Source organism: Argopecten irradians, chromosome 11 (assembly GCF_041381155.1).
Source record: "Argopecten irradians isolate NY chromosome 11, Ai_NY, whole genome shotgun sequence".
Lineage (NCBI taxonomy): Eukaryota > Metazoa > Mollusca > Bivalvia > Pectinida > Pectinidae > Argopecten > Argopecten irradians.
The window spans coordinates 20,320,131-20,339,146 of NC_091144.1; the positions used below are offsets into that span (position 1 = coordinate 20,320,131).

Below are 19,016 nucleotides of genomic sequence, written 5' to 3' on the forward strand. Positions count from 1 at the left end.
GTACCAATGATCTTCTCTCTGTGACATCAGCTTTCTTCCAGAGAGTATGTTTTGATGTTCCTAAGTCCTGCCTCTCCACTGCGGCTGTTCCCACAATATCTTTGTGTCGCACACCGGCTCTCCCTTTTTACAATAACCAAGGCGGACGTGTGTTGCTATGGCTACCATTATTATATTTCTCTGATTCGTTTACAATAACCAAGGCGGACGTGTGTTGCTATGGCTATCGTTATCATATTTTTTTATGATTCGTTTATAGTAACAAAGGCGGACGTGTGTTGGTATGGCTACCATTATCATATTTCTCTTGTTTGTTTACAGTAAATAAGGCGGACGTGTGTTGCTATGGCTATCGTTATCATATTTTTTATGATTCGTTTAGAGTAACAAAGGCGGACGTGTGTTGGTATGGCTACCATTATCATATTTCTCTTGTTTGTTTACAGTAAATAAGGCGGACGTGTGTTGCTATTGCTATCATTATTATATTTCTCTGTTAACAGTAACTAAGGCGGACGTGTGTTACTATGGCTACCATCATTATATTTTTCTGTTTACAGTTACCAAGGCGGACGTGTGTTAAAATGGCTACCATTATTATATTTGTCTGTTTACAGTTACCAAGGCGGACGTGTGTTAAAATGGCTACCATTATTATATTTCTCTGTTTACAGTAATAAAGGTGGACGTGTGTTACTATGGCTACCATCATTATATTTCTCTAGTTGGTTTATAGCAACCAAGGCGGACTTGTGTTGCTATGGCTACCATTATTACATTTCTCTGTTTGTTTACATTAACCAAGGCCGACGTGTGTTACTATGGCTATCATCATTATATTTCTCTATTTGTTTACAGTTACCTAGGCGGACGTGTGTTACTATGGCTACCATTATTATATTTCTCTGTTTGTTTACAGTAACCAAGGCGGACGTTTGTTACTATGGTTACTACTACAGTTATTCTATCTCCCACTACTACTGTGACACTGGTTGCTGTGGATACTACTATAGCCGGATTTGTTGTGACTAGTAAGTATTTCATTCAAAACAACTACTGTTAATATAATCATCTGATCATTGAATACTTTATCGAAAAATCTTTCTGATGAAATGTATGAGTTATATTTCATGTTTTGCTTGAACTTTCCAGATTAGAAAGAAATAACTATCATGGTCGGAGACCCACCATTCTGCTGTTTACGTTTGTGATAAAGGATATAGAGCAGTGTATCGTGGGTTTTCGACGATGTTCAACCACTAAAATGATATTTTCTATAGAGACTAGAATATATCAAAATACTTACAGAGGTTAGACTACGATTAGTATATGTGTACTATGAAGATATCTGTGTCACCATAATATGGTTGTTATCATGTCGGGGGCTTATCTCTTTTTGTAAGAAATCATTGTTAGATGGTAGAATCACATAATTATCATCTGTCTTATTAGAGCACGTACAGCTAATTAAAATGATTTTCTCTCTTTTCTTTTCAGTACGAATACCGGGCAGATCGTAGGATATGTTTTCGGTGGTATGCTAGTGATCGGGTTTATAGGGGTCGTCGTGTTTTTATGTTTGATAAAAAAGAATCAACGTCGGGGAACTGTGATCCGTCCTAGTCCTACCAATACCAACACAGTCCATGTGGGTACGTATAGTAATGTTCACACAACACAGTCCATGTGGGTACGTATAGTAATGTTCACACAACACAGTCCATGTGGGTACGTATAGTAATGTTCACACAACACAGTCCATGTGGGTACGTATAGTAATGTTCACACAACACAGTCCATGTGGGTACGTATAGTAATGTTCACACAACACAGTCCATGTGGGTACGTATAGTAATGTTCACACAACACAGTCCATGTGGGTACGTATAGTAATGTTCACACAACACAGTCCATGTGGGTACGTATGGTAATGTTCACACAACACAGTCCATGTGGGTACGTATAGTAATGTTCACACAACACAGTCCATGTGGGTACGTATAGTAATGTTCACACAACACAGTCCATGTGGGTACGTATAGTAATGTTCACACAACACAGTCCATGTGGGTACGTATAGTAATGTTCACACAACACAGTCCATGTGGGTACGTATAGTAATGTTCACACAACACATGGTCCATGTGGTACGTATAGTAATGTTCACACAACACAGTCCATGTGGGTACGTATAGTAATGTTCACACAACACAGTCCATGTGGGTACGTATAGTAATGTTCACACAACACAGTCCATGTGGGTACGTATAGTAATGTTCACACAACACAGTCCATGTGGGTACGTATAGTAATGTTCACACAACACAGTCCATGTGGGTATACGTACGTATAGTAATGTTCACACAACACAGTCCATGTGGGTACGTATAGTTATGTTCTCACAACACAGTCCATGTGGGTACGTATAGTAATGTTCACACAACACAGTCCATGTGGGTACGTACAGTAATGTTCACACAACACAGTCCATGTGGGTACGTATAGTAATGTTCACACAACACAGTCCATGTGGGTACGTATAGTAATGTTCACACAACACAGTCCATGTGGGTACGTATAGTAATGTTCACACAACACAGTCCATGTGGGTACGTATAGTAATGTTCACACAACACAGTCCATGTGGGTACGTATAGTAATGTTCACACAACACAGTCCATGTGGGTACGTATAGTAATGTTCACACAACACAGTCCATGTGGGTACGTATAGTAATGTTCACACAACACAGTCCATGTGGGTACGTATAGTAATGTTCACACAACACAGTCCATGTGGGTACGTATAGTAATGTTCACACAACACAGTCCATGTGGGTACGTATAGTAATGTTCACACAACACAGTCCATGTGGGTACGTATAGTAATGTTCACACAACACAGTCCATGTGGGTACGTATAGTAATGTTCACACAACACAGTCCATGTGGGTACGTATAGTAATGTTCACACAACACAGTCCATGTGGGTACGTATAGTAATGTTCACACAACACAGTCCATGTGGGTACGTATAGTAATGTTCACACAACACAGTCCATGTGGGTACGTATAGTAATGTTCACACAACACAGTCCATGTGGGTACGTATAGTAATGTTCACACAACACAGTCCATGTGGGTACGTACAGTAATGTTCACACAACACAGTCCATGTGGGTACGTATAGTAATGTTCACACAACACAGTCCATGTGGGTACGTATAGTAATGTTCACACAACACAGTCCATGTGGGTACGTATAGTAATGTTCACACAACACAGTCCATGTGGGTACGTACAGTAATGTTCACACAACACAGTCCATGTGGGTACGTATAGTAATGTTCACACAACACAGTCCAATGTGGGTACGTACAGTAATGTTCACACAACACAGTCCATGTGGGTACGTACAGTAATGTTCACACAACACAGTCCATGTGGGTACGTATAGTAATGTTCACACAACACAGTCCATGTGGGTACGTATAGTAATGTTCACACAACACAGTCCATGTGGGTACGTACAGTAATGTTCACACAACACAGTCCATGTGGGTACGTATAGTAATGTTCACACAACACAGTCCATGTGGGTACGTATAGTAATGTTCACACACAACACAGTCCATGTGGGGTACGTATAGTAATGTTCACACAACACAGTCCATGTGGGTACGTACAGTAATGTTCACACAACACAGTCCATGTGGGTACGTATAGTAATGTTCACACAACACAGTCCATGTGGGTACGTATAGTAATGTTCACACAACACAGTCCATGTGGGTACGTATAGTAATGTTCACACAACACAGTCCATGTGGGTACGTACAGTAATGTTCACACAACACAGTCCATGTGGGTACGTACATAGTAATGTTCACACAACACAGTCCATGTGGGTACGTATAGTAATGTTCACACAACACAGTCCATGTGGGTACGTATAGTAATGTTCACACAACACAGTCCATGTGGGTACGTACAGTAATGTTCACACAACACAGTCCATGTGGGTACGTACAGTAATGTTCACACAACACAGTCCATGTGGGTACGTATAGTAATGTTCACACAACACAGTCCATGTGGGTACGTACAGTAATGTTCACACAACACAGTCCATGTGGGTACGTATAGTAATGTTCACACAACACAGTCCATGTGGGTACGTATAGTAATGTTCACACAACACAGTCCATGTGGGTACGTATAGTAATGTTCACACAACACAGTCCATGTGGGTACGTACAGTAATGTTCACACAACACAGTCCATGTGGGTACGTATAGTAATGTTCACACAACACAGTCCATGTGGGTACGTATAGTAATGTTCACACAACACAGTCCATGTGGGTACGTACAGTAATGTTCACACAACACAGTCCATGTGGGTACGTACAGTAATGTTCACACAACACAGTCCATGTGGGTACGTATAGTAATGTTCACACAACACAGTCCATGTGGGTACGTATAGTAATGTTCACACAACACAGTCCATGTGGGTACGTATAGTAATGTTCACACAACACAGTCCATGTGGGTACGTACAGTAATGTTCACACAACACAGTCCATGTGGGTACGTACAGTAATGTTCACACAACACAGTCCATGTGGGTACGTATAGTAATGTTCACACAACACAGTCCATGTGGGTACGTATAGTAATGTTCACACAACACAGTCCATGTGGGTACGTATAGTAATGTTCACACAACACAGTCCATGTGGGTACGTAAGTAATGTTCACACAACACAGTCCATGTGGGTACGTATAGTAATGTTCACACAACACAGTCCATGTGGGTACGTATAGTAATGTTCACACAACACAGTCCATGTGGGTACGTATAGTAATGTTCACACAACACAGTCCATGTAGGTACGTATAGTAATGTTCACACAACACAGTCCATGTGGGTACGTATAGTAATGTTCACACAACACAGTCCATGTGGGTACGTATAGTAATGTTCACACAACACAGTCCATGTGGGTACGTATAGTAATGTTCACACAACACAGTCCATGTGGGTACGTATAGTAATGTTCACACAACACAGTCCATGTGGGTACGTATAGTAATGTTCACACAACACAGTCCATGTGGGTACGTATAGTAATGTTCACACAACACAGTCCATGTGGGTACGTATAGTAATGTTCACACAACACAGTCCATGTGGGTACGTATAGTAATGTTCACACAACACACAAACACAGTCCATGTGGGTACGTATAGTAATGTTCACACAACACAGTCCATGTGGGTACGTACAGTAATGTTCACACAACACAGTCCATGTGGGTACGTACAGTAATGTTCACACAACACAGTCCATGTGGGTACGTATAGTAATGTTCACACAACACAGTCCATGTGGGTACGTATAGTAATGTTCACACAACACAGTCCATGTGGGTACGTATAGTAATGTTCACATCGTGTATACACAACACAAGTCCATGTGGGTACGTATAGTAATGTTCACACAACACAGTCCATGTGGGTACGTATAGTAATGTTCACACAACACAGTCCATGTGGGTACGTATAGTAATGTTCACACAACACAGTCCATGTGGGTACGTATAGTAATGTTCACACAACACAGTCCATGTGGGTACGTATAGTAATGTTCACACAACACAGTCCATGTGGGTACGTATAGTAATGTTCACACAACACAGTCCATGTGGGTACGTATAGTAATGTTCACACAACACAGTCCATGTGGGTACGTATAGTAATGTTCACATGTTTTTTCCTAAATCATTGGCCGTAGTGCCCGAGAAGAATCGTCATGGCTTAGTGATGTCGTTATTAGACGTTCCATTTTCATTAGAACAAGTTTGATTGTAACAAAGGTACGTGATCTTTTGTTAGAGCAACAATAGTAATAAAGACGTGACTAGGCGGAAATAACCCCCCAACATACATGTAATACCGAAAAAGTTCAAATCAATACTATATTAATAAGAATAGAATACGAGGACTTCGTATGTGAGACAATCATTTATGTTTTTTTTCCATAGGAAAATGTTTCAGATATGTTAAATTCACTGTATAAATCAAATTGGTGACCACTTCACCAGGCTGATTTTCCGTCTGAAGGCTTTTTGGCGTATTCAGAAATGATACAATAATACAATCCGGTATAATATCTAACGGTTATGGTGGGACTGTATAGAGACTTTGTCTAATTGAAGTACAGAACTATCCACGTCTTTGAATATAATATTATCAATTTTATTTTTCAGCTACAGTTAACCAGATGCAGCCTCCACCGTATGGTCAACCGCAACCGTACGGTCAACCTTATGGTCAACCACAATCTTACGCACTTCCACTTAGTAACCCAGCATATCCTCCGCCACAATCTGACCTCCCCCCTCCTCCAGCTTACACCGCCCCGTCACACCCACCGCCTTCTTACTAGAGCGTCAACAGAGCCTCACATTCTAAAGAAGAGGGAATTAAACTGATGGCTAAGACATTTAACATTTGACAGCGTCTGATAGGAAATTATTAATGAGATTGACATCCGTGGATTCATCGTCGATGCTTGCTGGACAGAGGACATCATCTGAAAGAGAATTCTCATCGATCGACACTCAAAAGCACAAATCATCTCTCAAGAAAAGAAAGACAAAATATTGGTAAAAACATTCACGTGTAGAACGTCCGTTTACGTAGCGCACATTTAGACATTGAAACATTGGGACATTCGTAAATGAAATAGTTTGACGAGAGAAATTATGACGATTTTTATTTTTATGATAGAAAAAGCTTCTGGCCTAAGGAGAGTGATATGACAGACCGATTGACACTGCCAGACACGTTGGTTAGACAATTAAACTATCATATCCATGGTTTGGAATTACAAGCAGTTAGGTAAAATTCCATGGCAACCCATCACCTTCCCGAACTGCCGTTGGCTTGCCTACTATCATACGCACAAGTTGTTTTTATTTTGTTGTATACTTTGTTACCATGTTAATTCATTTGTCAATAAACAGTATTTTTTAATGTTGTATTTTACATTTGATTTATTGAAGCCACGTTTACACCGGATTGTAAAATCTGGACGGAAGTACAGTGCGATATACCGTTTTCATGGGGAGATAGGAAGTGTTGTTTTTGTCATGTGACCGTGAAATAATTAAGGCATAACTACAACTTAACCCGGAAAGTAAAACAATTTTTTCTTTTCTCAAATATGTTTATAAGTCATTAGAAGTCAACTGTTAGTAAAACTTTTTTTATCCAAATATAGAAAATACGGATCAATCTCTGGTCAATTCTATGTCAATATTGGGAAAATCTAGGTCAAACAGCTACATGTATTAAGAAAGATAATTGAGTAACAATAATACCGAAAATCATCCTCCACTCTTTAGGGAATACTCACATGCAGCATCCACAAAGTATATTCAAAAACACTGAACATAGCTGATTTCATATCGCAATGCCAAAATAAGCATTTACTATTGATAAAATATTATACTCCGTAAAACTTCCCCATAGTATTCATGTTGCCGAACCTGTTGGAGATATGCTTAAGGGAGACAAATAATGTCTGATGTTACTGTGTAAAGAAGGATGATAAAGGATATATATATATATACAAAATATATGGGGGATAACACTCTGGAGATCATTGTTAATTCTATGTGGAGCTTTCAGCAGACACTGGATTCGTTATTGTATTATACATTCTAACACAATAGATGATAATTCGTAATATTCTGATTCAAAATTATGTAAAAACCCAAACAAATAATGTAGCGGGATTAGACTGGTTCGTAAATCGGTGATCAATTTGGTAGAATACACGGCTAGTGTTCGAGGTCCCAGGCTCGAAATCCAATCTGGCCGCTACATTTTCTACTCCCCTGTTACAATAAAAATTATAGAACATTTAATTAAGAACGGATAAATTACAACTTGTTGGATTCTAGAAGGTACGTTTGGATTGACAGCAAACAACACAAGCTTGGCCATAGGCGTTGAAATATATACTCTTATTGATAAGAAATCGGATTCACGAACTACGTCACTCTTCTACCAACGTCGCTGAGTTCAAGTGTAATAAACCTCTTGTCACCCAAAACCATGCGATAGAATATACCTTTCGATACAATGGTAAACAATAAAATAAAAAGGTTAAACGATTGGTGGCCGTACTGATTTACTATCACTTTAACTTTTAAATAGGTGTCTTTTACCGCGAACATCGGGCCATGTGTGTTGATATCAAACCGTGTCATAGACGGAACTATGTCTATATCTTTTTATAATACTTTATAGGCCCGTAAATAAGACTTACGCAGTTTCTTTCTTTCGCTGTTTATTCTCCAAGAACTTCAATTTTCCCCCATCATCGCTGTTTGTCACATTTTTTAAATTGTGTCGATCGACAATAAATATAAGGTAAAAATATACAAATACAATGTAATTAATGTTAATAATACGAATTGAAGCCAATATTAAGATATCGGTGAACCATGGGCTACATTTGTATGATATAAATAGTGATCATATATATTTTAATGAGAATCCATACAGGTCACAGCATGTATCTCTCCTAGTAAACAAAACAATATAAATTATTCATCGGTCAGATTTAAAATGCTAGCACTGCTTGTATTACATTTGTAATATACAATGTATACAATCTCAAAATATCGATTTATATCTAACTGTTTAAACCTGATTCAATCGTGAAGTAGCTGGTATTTAAAATGCTAGCACTAAGTCATAAACGCTGTGATTGTATATGATTTAATGTGAGTTTAAAGGTCTATGTATTGCTCGTACCCTTTTTGGTGCCCAATTCCGTCAAAATTTAGAAAACTCTTATTGAGTAATTTAATAGTTGAATTTCAAATATCATATACATCCTTGATAAATATATATGATGGTTGTGCATCATTGCGGCTGCTATGGAAACCATACCAAACATGAATATATTATGAAGATGCAGAAATTTCCTCAATTTTGGTATTTAGTTTCTCATCCAGAAACCATAGTACGGAAGCCGTCTGGCGCCACACTAAAAAATATATTTATTGTGTTCCCTCACAATAACATTGTGAGGCCACACAATACTATTGTGTTACCTCACAATCTTATTGTGATGCCACACAATAATTATTGTGAGGAAACACAATATAATTGTGAGGGAACCCTCACAATAATATTGTGTTCCCTCACAGTAATCATTGTGCTCCCTCACAATGATTATTGTGTGGCCTCACAATAAGATTGTGTTCCCTCACAATAATATTGTGTGGCCTCACAATAAGATTGTGTTCCCTCACAATAATTATTGTGTGGCCTCACAATAACATTTTGTGGCCTCACAATAAGATTGTGTTCCCTCACAATAAGATTGTGTGGCCTCACAATAACATTGTGAGGCCACACAATACTATTGTGTTACCTCACAATCTTATTGTGAGGCCACACAATAATTATTGTGAGGAAACACAATATAATTGTGAGGGAACCCTCACAATAATATTGTGTTCCCTCACAGTAATCATTGTGCTCCCTCACAATGATTATTGTGTGGCCTCACAATAAGATTGTGTTCCCTCACAATAATATTGTGTGGCCTCACAATAAGATTGTGTTCCCTCACAATAATTATTGTGTGGCCTCACAATAATTATTGTGTGGCCTCACAATAAGATTGTGTTCCCTCACAATAGTATTGTGTGGCCTCACAATGTTATTGTGAGGGAACACAATAAATATATTTTTTGGTATTTAGTTTCTCATCCAGAAACCATAGAGCACTTCCTTGAACAAATTTTATACTTTCTTATAAAGATGTATCAGACTGTCTACATATTCTTTCTATTGTTTATTAGATAACAAAAACGGCAAAAAAATATTAAATTTTGGAATTCGCTTTATTTATGCATATTTTATATGTTTACCATGCAAACTAAAGCTGCACAATTAGAAAACGTTTTGAAACAGAGATATACTAAATACTACAAATACAACAACTTAATTTCTCAATTTACAAAAAAAAAAACTACATGTAGTTGGTTATACGAAACTCAGAAATGATATGCCAAATGATGCGAAAAACAATAAATATCGAAACGTTCCGGTAACTGTTACAAAGCTACTACAATAAAGATAGTGGAGACAATGGAACTGCCCATCCGTGTCAACTGCCCATCTGTCTGTAACAGCCAGTGGTTATATACAAAAATCCAACTACATGTATATTCGGAAGAGGGGCCGCGGCGGCCGAGTGGTTAAATGTTCCGACATATTACCACAAACACTCCACCTCTGGGATGCGGGTTCGATTACTTTATATAGGCAAACAATAACGTGCACAAAAAATCATTTTTTATCCTTAATGAGTTCATTATTATTGAATTATTTTTTTTTCTTCAAAACTCATATCCATATCTTGTTCTAACATGATCCAGCTCTTGATTATAATATGACAGCAAATTGTATCACGCGTGAACCTATTGTAATTTCGCAACCGATTAATATTCATTAATATACAGTGTCGAAAAAATATAAACTGTGAATAATATATTACAGATTATCACCCACATGCCATATGCACATACATACCACATCGTCGGGCTTTTTAAATATAGTGTGTGATTAAGTTCTAAATCCCCTTCACACACACATTGTATATACCTATACAGCTCTTTTCAACGACTTGCCATTGTGAGAGTAGAGGCCAAATGACGTGTATTTACTAAAGAGATTTAGGCTAGTTCTGTGCGGAGTATCTGACAACTGTTGCCTGGTCATTTAATCAACAATCAAAATGGCGTCCCAGTCGGTGTGGCTATTGGTCACCACACTGTTTCAACTTATTTCACGTAAGTGTATTAAACTTTCTGAAAGTTACTATCATTGAATCATGATCGATAGTTAAATTGAGAAACCATCAAGCCGAAAGTTTATGTTATATCAATATCAATGTGTCATTTGTGTGAATGATGTATGGCTACATCGTTTTTTTAGAAATTAAGAAATTATAAATTGCGGCCATTTTCATTTTAAGGTTAACTTTGTGACATTATATGATTCATAACGAGTAGTTTAAAGGACTGATCGGTTGTAATAAATCAGTTTATGTAAGGATATTATTAAAGAGAAATATCTTAGTAATATAGTACATTTACTAACATATATTTTTGTTGTTGAAAGAAAACACTAATGAAATTGAAATAAACCTCATCAAATTCACGTAAACAGTTATAATGATAAGATCATGATATCTAATTTTGGTTATATTTTGCTAATTTTTGAAGGAAAAAAATGGCGTCGCCGTTTGTAACGTCGCTTTGGATTGGCTATTGGCTGAGATAACGGCGTAATGATTTAATAGACGAAAGAGTTCCAAAATGAATTTTCAATATTGAAGAGATCATCTTTAGTAAATTGAATAATAAGGATTAATTTGAATAGATCTATGTTATGGAGATTTAATACAAAAATTTGAAGAACAGAGCAAGAACAGACATCCTTTATGCTCGAGGAGGAAGTACATTATAACTGAATTAAATCAGCATAAATATTTATCAACTGAGTCGGTTAGTTTTCTAACCAGTGTTAATAGATATTCTGTGTTTTCAAAGAGCACGTCACATAAAACATGCATGTAAGGAGTAGAATTTGTTAAGTTATTGCTAAACACTAGAAAATATTGTACGGTTTGATAGAAACATGGCAGAAATACGCTGTTTACAGTAAATTATTTTTGGATTGAGGACCCAATACTACATGTCAGGTATTGCGTGTGTTATGTATATATAGTGTATAATTCGCCAATGTTACAGCCATTTTATTTTTAGCCCACCATCATCAGATGGTGGGCTATTCAAATCGCCTTTCGTCCGTGGTCCGTCGTCCGTCCGTCCGTCCGTCCGTCCGTCCGTCCGTCCGTCCGTCCGTCCGTCCGTCCGTCCGTTAACAATTCTTGTTACCGCTATTTCTCAGAAAGTACTGAAGGGATCTTTCTCAAATTTCATATGTTGGTTCCCCTAGGACCCTAGTTGTGCATATTGCATTTTGCGACTGATCGGTCAACAAGATGGCCGACAGGCGGCCATCTTGGATTTTGATAGTTAAAGTTTGTTACCGCTATTTCTCAAAAAATGCAGAAGGGATCTTTCTCAAATTTCATATGTAGGTTCCCCTAGGACCCTAGTAGTGCATATTGCATTTCGGGACCAATCGGTCAACAAGATGGCCGACAGGCGGCCATCTTGGATTTTGATAGTTAAAGGTTGTTACCGCTATTTCTCAAAAAGTGCTGAAGGGATCTTTCTCAAATTTCATATACAGGTTCCCCCAGGACCCTAGTTGTGCATATTGCATTTTGGGACCAATCAGTCAAGAAGATGGCCGACAGGCGGCCATCTTGGATTTTGATAGTTAAAAGTTTGTTAACGCTATTTCTCAAAAAGAACTGAAGGGATCTTTCTCAAATTTCATATGTAGGTTCACCTAGGACCCTAGTTGTGCATATTGCATTTTGGGACCGATCAGTCAACAAGATGGCCGACAGGCGGCCATCTTGGATTTTGATAGTTTAAGTTTGTTACCGCTATTTCTCAAAAAGTACTGAAGAGATCTTTCTCAAATTTCATATATAGGTTCCCTAGGGCCCTAGTTGTGTATGTTGCATTTTGGGACCGATCAGTCAACAAGATGGCCGACAGGCGGCCATCTTGGATTTTGATAGTTTAAGTTTGTTACCGCTATTTCTCAAAAAGTACTGAAGAGATCTTTCTCAAATTTCATATATAGGTTCCCTAGGGCCCTAGTTGTGTATGTTGCATTTTGGGACCGATCGGTGAACAAAATGGCCGACAGGCGGCCATCTTGGATTTTGATAGTTAAAGTTTGTTACCGCTATTTCTCAAAAAGTACTGAAGGGATCTTTCTCAAATTTCATATGTAGGTTCCCCTAGAACCCTAGTTGTGCATATTGCATTTTGGGACCGATCGGTGAACAAGATGACCTACCGACGGCCATCTTGGATTTTGATAGTTAAAGTTTGTTATCGCTATTTCTCAGAAAGTACTGAAGGGATCTTTCTCAAATTCCAAGCATAGTTTCCCCTTGTACCCTAGTTGTGCATAGTACCTTTAAGGACTGCTCCATAATGCTTTTTGGGACTGATCGGTAAAAAAGATGGCCAACCAGCCGCCATCTTAGATTTCATTGTTGAAGTTTGTTACCACTTTTTCTTAGAAAGTACTATAGCGATCTGTCTCAAATTTTATATGTAGTGTGTTTGAAAAAGTTTGAAAAGCAGGGAAAAGATCCTCTTTCCATTGTCAGACATAAATCATTCTTTGGTGGGCGCCAAGATCCCTCTGGGATCTCTTGTTTATTGTATTGTGATATATATACAATTCGATATTTACGCTATGATTATGGCAATTCTGAAACGATGGTGTTTTTCTACGAGATTCTATGGAATTCTATCTTAAGTTACTAATTATGCTCGTTTGATAAGTCGAAAGATATAAGTAAAATATAACGACTCGTTTTTCTTAAACATTAAACTTAATTTCTCACATCGCCATAATATAAATCTATTAATCTAGAAGAATGGATAATCAGTTGTTGTGCGATAGGAACATACGATTGGTTAGTTTATTAAGTTCAAAGTCCCATTAACAGTTAGGGTCATTTAAGGCCATCATACTCTGTATGAATTCTGTTGGGTGTGTGGATACGACTGTATGTTTTGGGAGACTGCGGTATATTCGCGGTATGTGTTTTAAACAAATCAGTACACTCTAGCTCACGAGTTCGATGTCCACTAGAGACAATTTTGACGTACGCTAATGGTTTGTATACGGTACTGAATCTAAATCTGGTAATATAAAACACCTTAAAAGTAGATAGTGTTCCAGCTACCATTGTCAATCCACCCTTTTAGTACGATAAGGGCATTACTTATGGTTACAATAGACACAGTGAAACACCTTAAGGTGAATAAAACTGCCCATTATTAATCTCACTAGAAATATTATAATAAGACGAATATCAATTCTAGGTCAATCACTATACACCAAGACTTTCGGTATATTACTGTCGATGTATATTGAATGTATTCCATTTCAATACATTTGTAAATACCTTTCTTTCTGATGATTTAGAGTAGTAGGTAAAATTCCACAGAAAAATTATCCAACTTCCTGATTTCGCCAAAGCGTTTAAAAGTCATGATTGTGATCTCTGGCACAAGGAAGAAGTATAGGTGTTCATTCGGCTACATGTATCAATGGAGCCTCAATGCTATTCTATTTTTAGATCAGACGATCTACGTCACTTTATCGAATGTTTATTACTTTTACATGTTTCTTTACGAAATATGTATTCAAAGTTTTCAGATCATTTCCATCGACATTATAAAAACATCAGAAAGGGACGACTAGATAATTCTTTCACAATTGATATTTTAAAATTTAATGTATTCATTTGAAAATGATTTGCTTTTCGTTTTACGAGTTGTTCATAAAACACGATTAAATATGCTAATAAATAACCCAAACAAAGAGAACAAGTGATATCTTTCTATAAAGAATATACTGTATGCTAATCCAATTCATGAATAGATCATACATGACCCGTGTATTAAAACGTAAGCTGTATTTTGGCAAGGGTAAGAAAGATAGAGCTACTTTTTTTTGTGACCGGAGCCAACAATACAGCTTACATTTAATGACACTGACCATGTATACAATATTTTAGCTAAAATATACCAACGTTGTTGCAAATATGTCCCCCTTTCAATCAATAATTCGCCTCGTCATTCGAGGTCATTCGAATCGGCACACGTGCTGAAATTCTAAAATACAGCTGATTTCCGTCAGTGCCAAATACAACAAAAATATATGTGGTAGGTGTTTTCCGACATCAATGCTGGTTACAGGATAAAATGAATTGAAATGGCGAAATAACAGATGTATTATTATCATTTAAAATATTATTATTTTCCATACAGTTACGCGTATGTAAAGTACAGGTACTTTATATATTTGAAATCTAACTGGAACACCAGCTCTTTTTCTATTTACGCTAAAAATGAATAAATAAAATATTGTAAATATTTAACTTTCAGTTTCCAAGTCCAGTATATGTTACTATGGTTACTCCTACTACTACTCTTACTACAGCAGTTACTACTACCGGTCGTACTACTGTGACGGGGGATGTTGTGGCTATTACTACAGTAGATACTGCTGTGACAGGTTTGTATACTGTACATTTACATATTTAAGTGGTAACCTTATTTTATAAAACTGTTATGACGGACGTTGTGGGTATTACTACAGTCGGTACAGCTATGACAGGTATGTATACTTTATATTTACATATTTTAGTGGTAACCTTATTTTATAAAACTGTTATGATGGATGTTGCGGGTATTACTACAGTCGAAACTGCTGTGACTGGTTTGTATACTGTATATTTACATATTTTAGTGGTAACCTTATTTTATAGTACTGTTATTACGGATGTTGTGGGTATTACTACAGTCGATACTGCTGTGACAGGTATATACTGTACATTTACATATCTTAGTGGTAACCTTATTTTATAATGCTGTTATTACGGATGATGTTAATATTACTACATTCGATACTACTGTGACAGGTTTGTATACTGTGTATTTACGTATTTTAATAGCAACTTTATATTCTTTACTGTGACGGATGACGGTATGAGTACCACTGCACTTAATCCATATGTGACATGAATCTTTACTGTGAATTTGACTTGTCAAATAATGCTTCTATATGTATTACAAGTGTCTGGGAGTGAGAAGGCAAGGTAAAGCTATCAAATATCACGAGAATTTGTCTTACGTTGCGTGCGGGAGAAGGGACACTATAAATCGCGGGTCTTCCGCCAAACCGTAACAGTTGGTAATCCTGCCAAATTATAGTGATACAAATTATATATTGGTTTTATTTAAGGATTAAAGTCTCTTTCTGGTGGTTCTATCGAAGGATAAAGTTGAGTAGGGTATCGATATTTGGAATGGACCGCTTCGCGGTCCATTCCAAATATCGATACCCTACTCAACTTTATCCTTCGATAGAACCACCAGAAAGAGACTTTAATCCTTATATTTACAGTCTTAACTATTATTTTCATAGCTCAAAATTTACCCTTAATAGTGTTTGTGGCATTTATAAGACTAAAATTGAATTATATCGTTTGGTTCCGACAGGCATTTGGAACAGCCACTCGAAGTGGCGGAAATTCCCGCCAATTTATCAATGAACATACAAATAAAATGAGTTCCGTCTGATGAAGCATATATCTGGGGTTTTCCCGGTATGGCCTATAAATCGTTTTATTTACCTGTTGTTAAAAACACCATGATGCAAAGCAGTTTGGTTTTAATCTTTTGCTTCGTATGATTACACACGCTTACACAATTCATAACGTGGCAGGATATTTAACGTAGTTGTGACGCGGCGTCCGATTCAAACCGCCTGTGTCAAGGAAGTGTGACAAACAGAGAGTTTCTTCAATTTTGTGATCACTTGAGTTCTACTTAATCAGTTCACGTTTGAAATTTCTTGAAAATACGGATGTTTACATAGTTCCATGTCATTATTTCCGGATTTTGGAGATTCAAATGTATCGGACGTCGTTTCGAGGAACATGTACAAACACAGGTAGGCCCACTACTGTAAACGTTTACCGCTCTCAAAATGTTAGCTTATATTTATATTGTTGTTTCAAACACTTCAATAAATATTAGAGATATCTATTACAAGTATTGTAAAGCTACAATTGTAGGATTCCGTTTCATTGATATTTCGAAACACCCAAACGTACATTGTAAGGCCTACTCTCGCCGATTCACAGTAGATAACGTACAGGACTTGTCTGTCCCCCGAGATGAACAAAAATGCATTGTCGTGCTAGGTCGTTTTGGTTAAACTTATCCAACTCAAAGACTGATGATGTCCTTACATATCTTATCCATTCGCGTACAACCAAAGATGTTAAAAATACAAATAGGATGTAGATCTAGGCTACATGTTGTAGCGAACAACACAGACTCACCGACACACAACATGTAAACATTGTGACGTCATCGGAATGTGCAAAACTGTACATTGTACAACATTGTTTATTTATCATACGCACGGAAGCATTGCTCAAAGAGGTACGGTAGTAACATAAACAATGTAACTTTTCTACATTTGTATTTACACACGTACATGTATATTTGTTCAAACCTATTTTGATACATGTAAGCTTACATGTTCATCGAACGTACGTTCGGTACTGAAAACACCAAAAGTTTCTGATTTGGACCACCATAAATTCATCCGCGCGGCTCCAAATTGCGCGTGACATACTCAATCTATCGAGAAATAAAGTTGAGTAGCCTTTGGTTGAAATCAACGGGGTTTATACTATCAATTCACCACTGACTGTAAATATTGCAAATTAATGTTAATTCATACTTATTGTAACGTCTTACACCCAGCGTCTGAATATGTATCATTGAAAGATTATTTAAAAACAACAATTATCCATGTCGGTTGTGGTTCTCTGTCTCCAGTACTAGTGTTGGAACTATAGCCGGGGCAGTGATTGGAGGAATCATCGTCATAGCTGTCGTCGCCGTCGTTGTCGTCATCTGCTGTAAAGCCAAGTTCACAACCAGGCGGCGAACTGGAGTCGTGATAGCAAATCAAAACACAGCTACTACTGTCAGTAAGTCGGAAGTAACAAAAGGAGGAGTGACTATATACTCAAGTTTGAAAATACGAAGATTGCTCTCTTATATAACCACGTAAAGAGTCTAGCCTTAATGCAAGTTTATATAAAGGCTCATGACTGGAAAAACCAAATAAACGGCAACAAGATCTAGGTTTATAGAGCTAAAGTGATGAATCTAGAATGAAAACACATACTGTCATTCACATAAAAATTATATAAATGTGCTAGTACAGTATATAATGGGTTTTGCTAAGAGATTATGACGTAATAGTCTTGTTAAAGAAAATAAGGACGCATCTATGATTACAAAGTTTTGTGATAACATACACTATTTTTTATTCCAGCTACTGTTTCACAGCCTCCGCCACCTCCGCAACCACAGCCAATGATGCAGCCATACGGACAACCTCCCCCGCCACCATACCAGCAGCCGGGAATGGCCTACCCCCCTCCACAACAGTACCCTCCCCCTCCACCACCCGGAGGCAATCCAGCCTACCCACCGCCTCCTCCCCCAAAGTACTAGGCCATCTGATTTGGAGTCCTTTCGTTGCGATGATTTTTCTTGTGGAAACCTTTGACCTTTTATACCAACGCGTTGAAAAATTACATTATTTCTTCCCCTTCTTATGACGTAATGCACGCATATCAGTGACGTAGTGATGACGTAATTCACGCATATCAATGACGTAGTGATCTATCAACAGAACATATAAATTCTGTAGAACGATCATTGGTAGAAATCATAATACAATGTACTGTAAAATTTTACAGAGCGAAACGATCACATGCACGATGATGTACACTTTGCTGTTTCCAGGTGTCACAGATGGAATTCATACATTGATGAACTCTATTGTTTTGTCTCGTGTTCGGTATTTCATACGGATATAAACCTTGACTCCATAAAACTTTAAAATAGTGCTTCATTAAGTTGTTATGATGAATCTGTCTTTCACTCTTGCATAATATGATATTTTATTATTTGTGATTTAACAATGAGGCGACAGGTCTTCACAAGTTGACCAATTATTTGTTTTTGCTATTCGGATTTTTATTTATCTATAATTTATCTGTAAATATGCAATGCATGATCAAAGTAAACGTACATTTCAATCAATTATTTTTTTCTGTTTATACTATCATACTTTGATTTTATATTGTCTTTATAAGATTAAAACTGTGTAAATAATCAAATAATCTTTCTGTGTTTCTCAATATTTTACCATTTGATTC

General features: G+C 37.3%; 2 protein-coding genes across 2 annotated transcripts; both read left to right on the forward strand.

The window, feature by feature from the left end:
- The first annotated feature begins 817 nt into the window (after positions 1 to 817).
- LOC138334950 (uncharacterized) lies at positions 818 to 7,042 on the forward strand. The gene is made up of 3 exons (XM_069283826.1): positions 818 to 1,031; positions 1,498 to 1,652; positions 6,274 to 7,042. Exons 1-3 carry the CDS (start codon positions 883 to 885, stop codon positions 6,450 to 6,452), a joined length of 483 nt encoding a protein of 160 aa, XP_069139927.1. The 5' UTR covers positions 818 to 882; the 3' UTR covers positions 6,453 to 7,042.
- Positions 7,043 to 10,707: 3,665 nt separating this feature from the next.
- On the forward strand, positions 10,708 to 18,982 carry LOC138334955 (cysteine and tyrosine-rich protein 1-like). The gene is made up of 4 exons (XM_069283831.1): positions 10,708 to 10,884; positions 15,151 to 15,280; positions 17,620 to 17,774; positions 18,125 to 18,982. The coding sequence occupies exons 1-4, from the start codon at positions 10,830 to 10,832 to the stop codon at positions 18,304 to 18,306; spliced, it is 522 nt and encodes a 173-aa protein (XP_069139932.1). The 5' UTR covers positions 10,708 to 10,829; the 3' UTR covers positions 18,307 to 18,982.
- Positions 18,983 to 19,016: the final 34 nt, after the last annotated feature.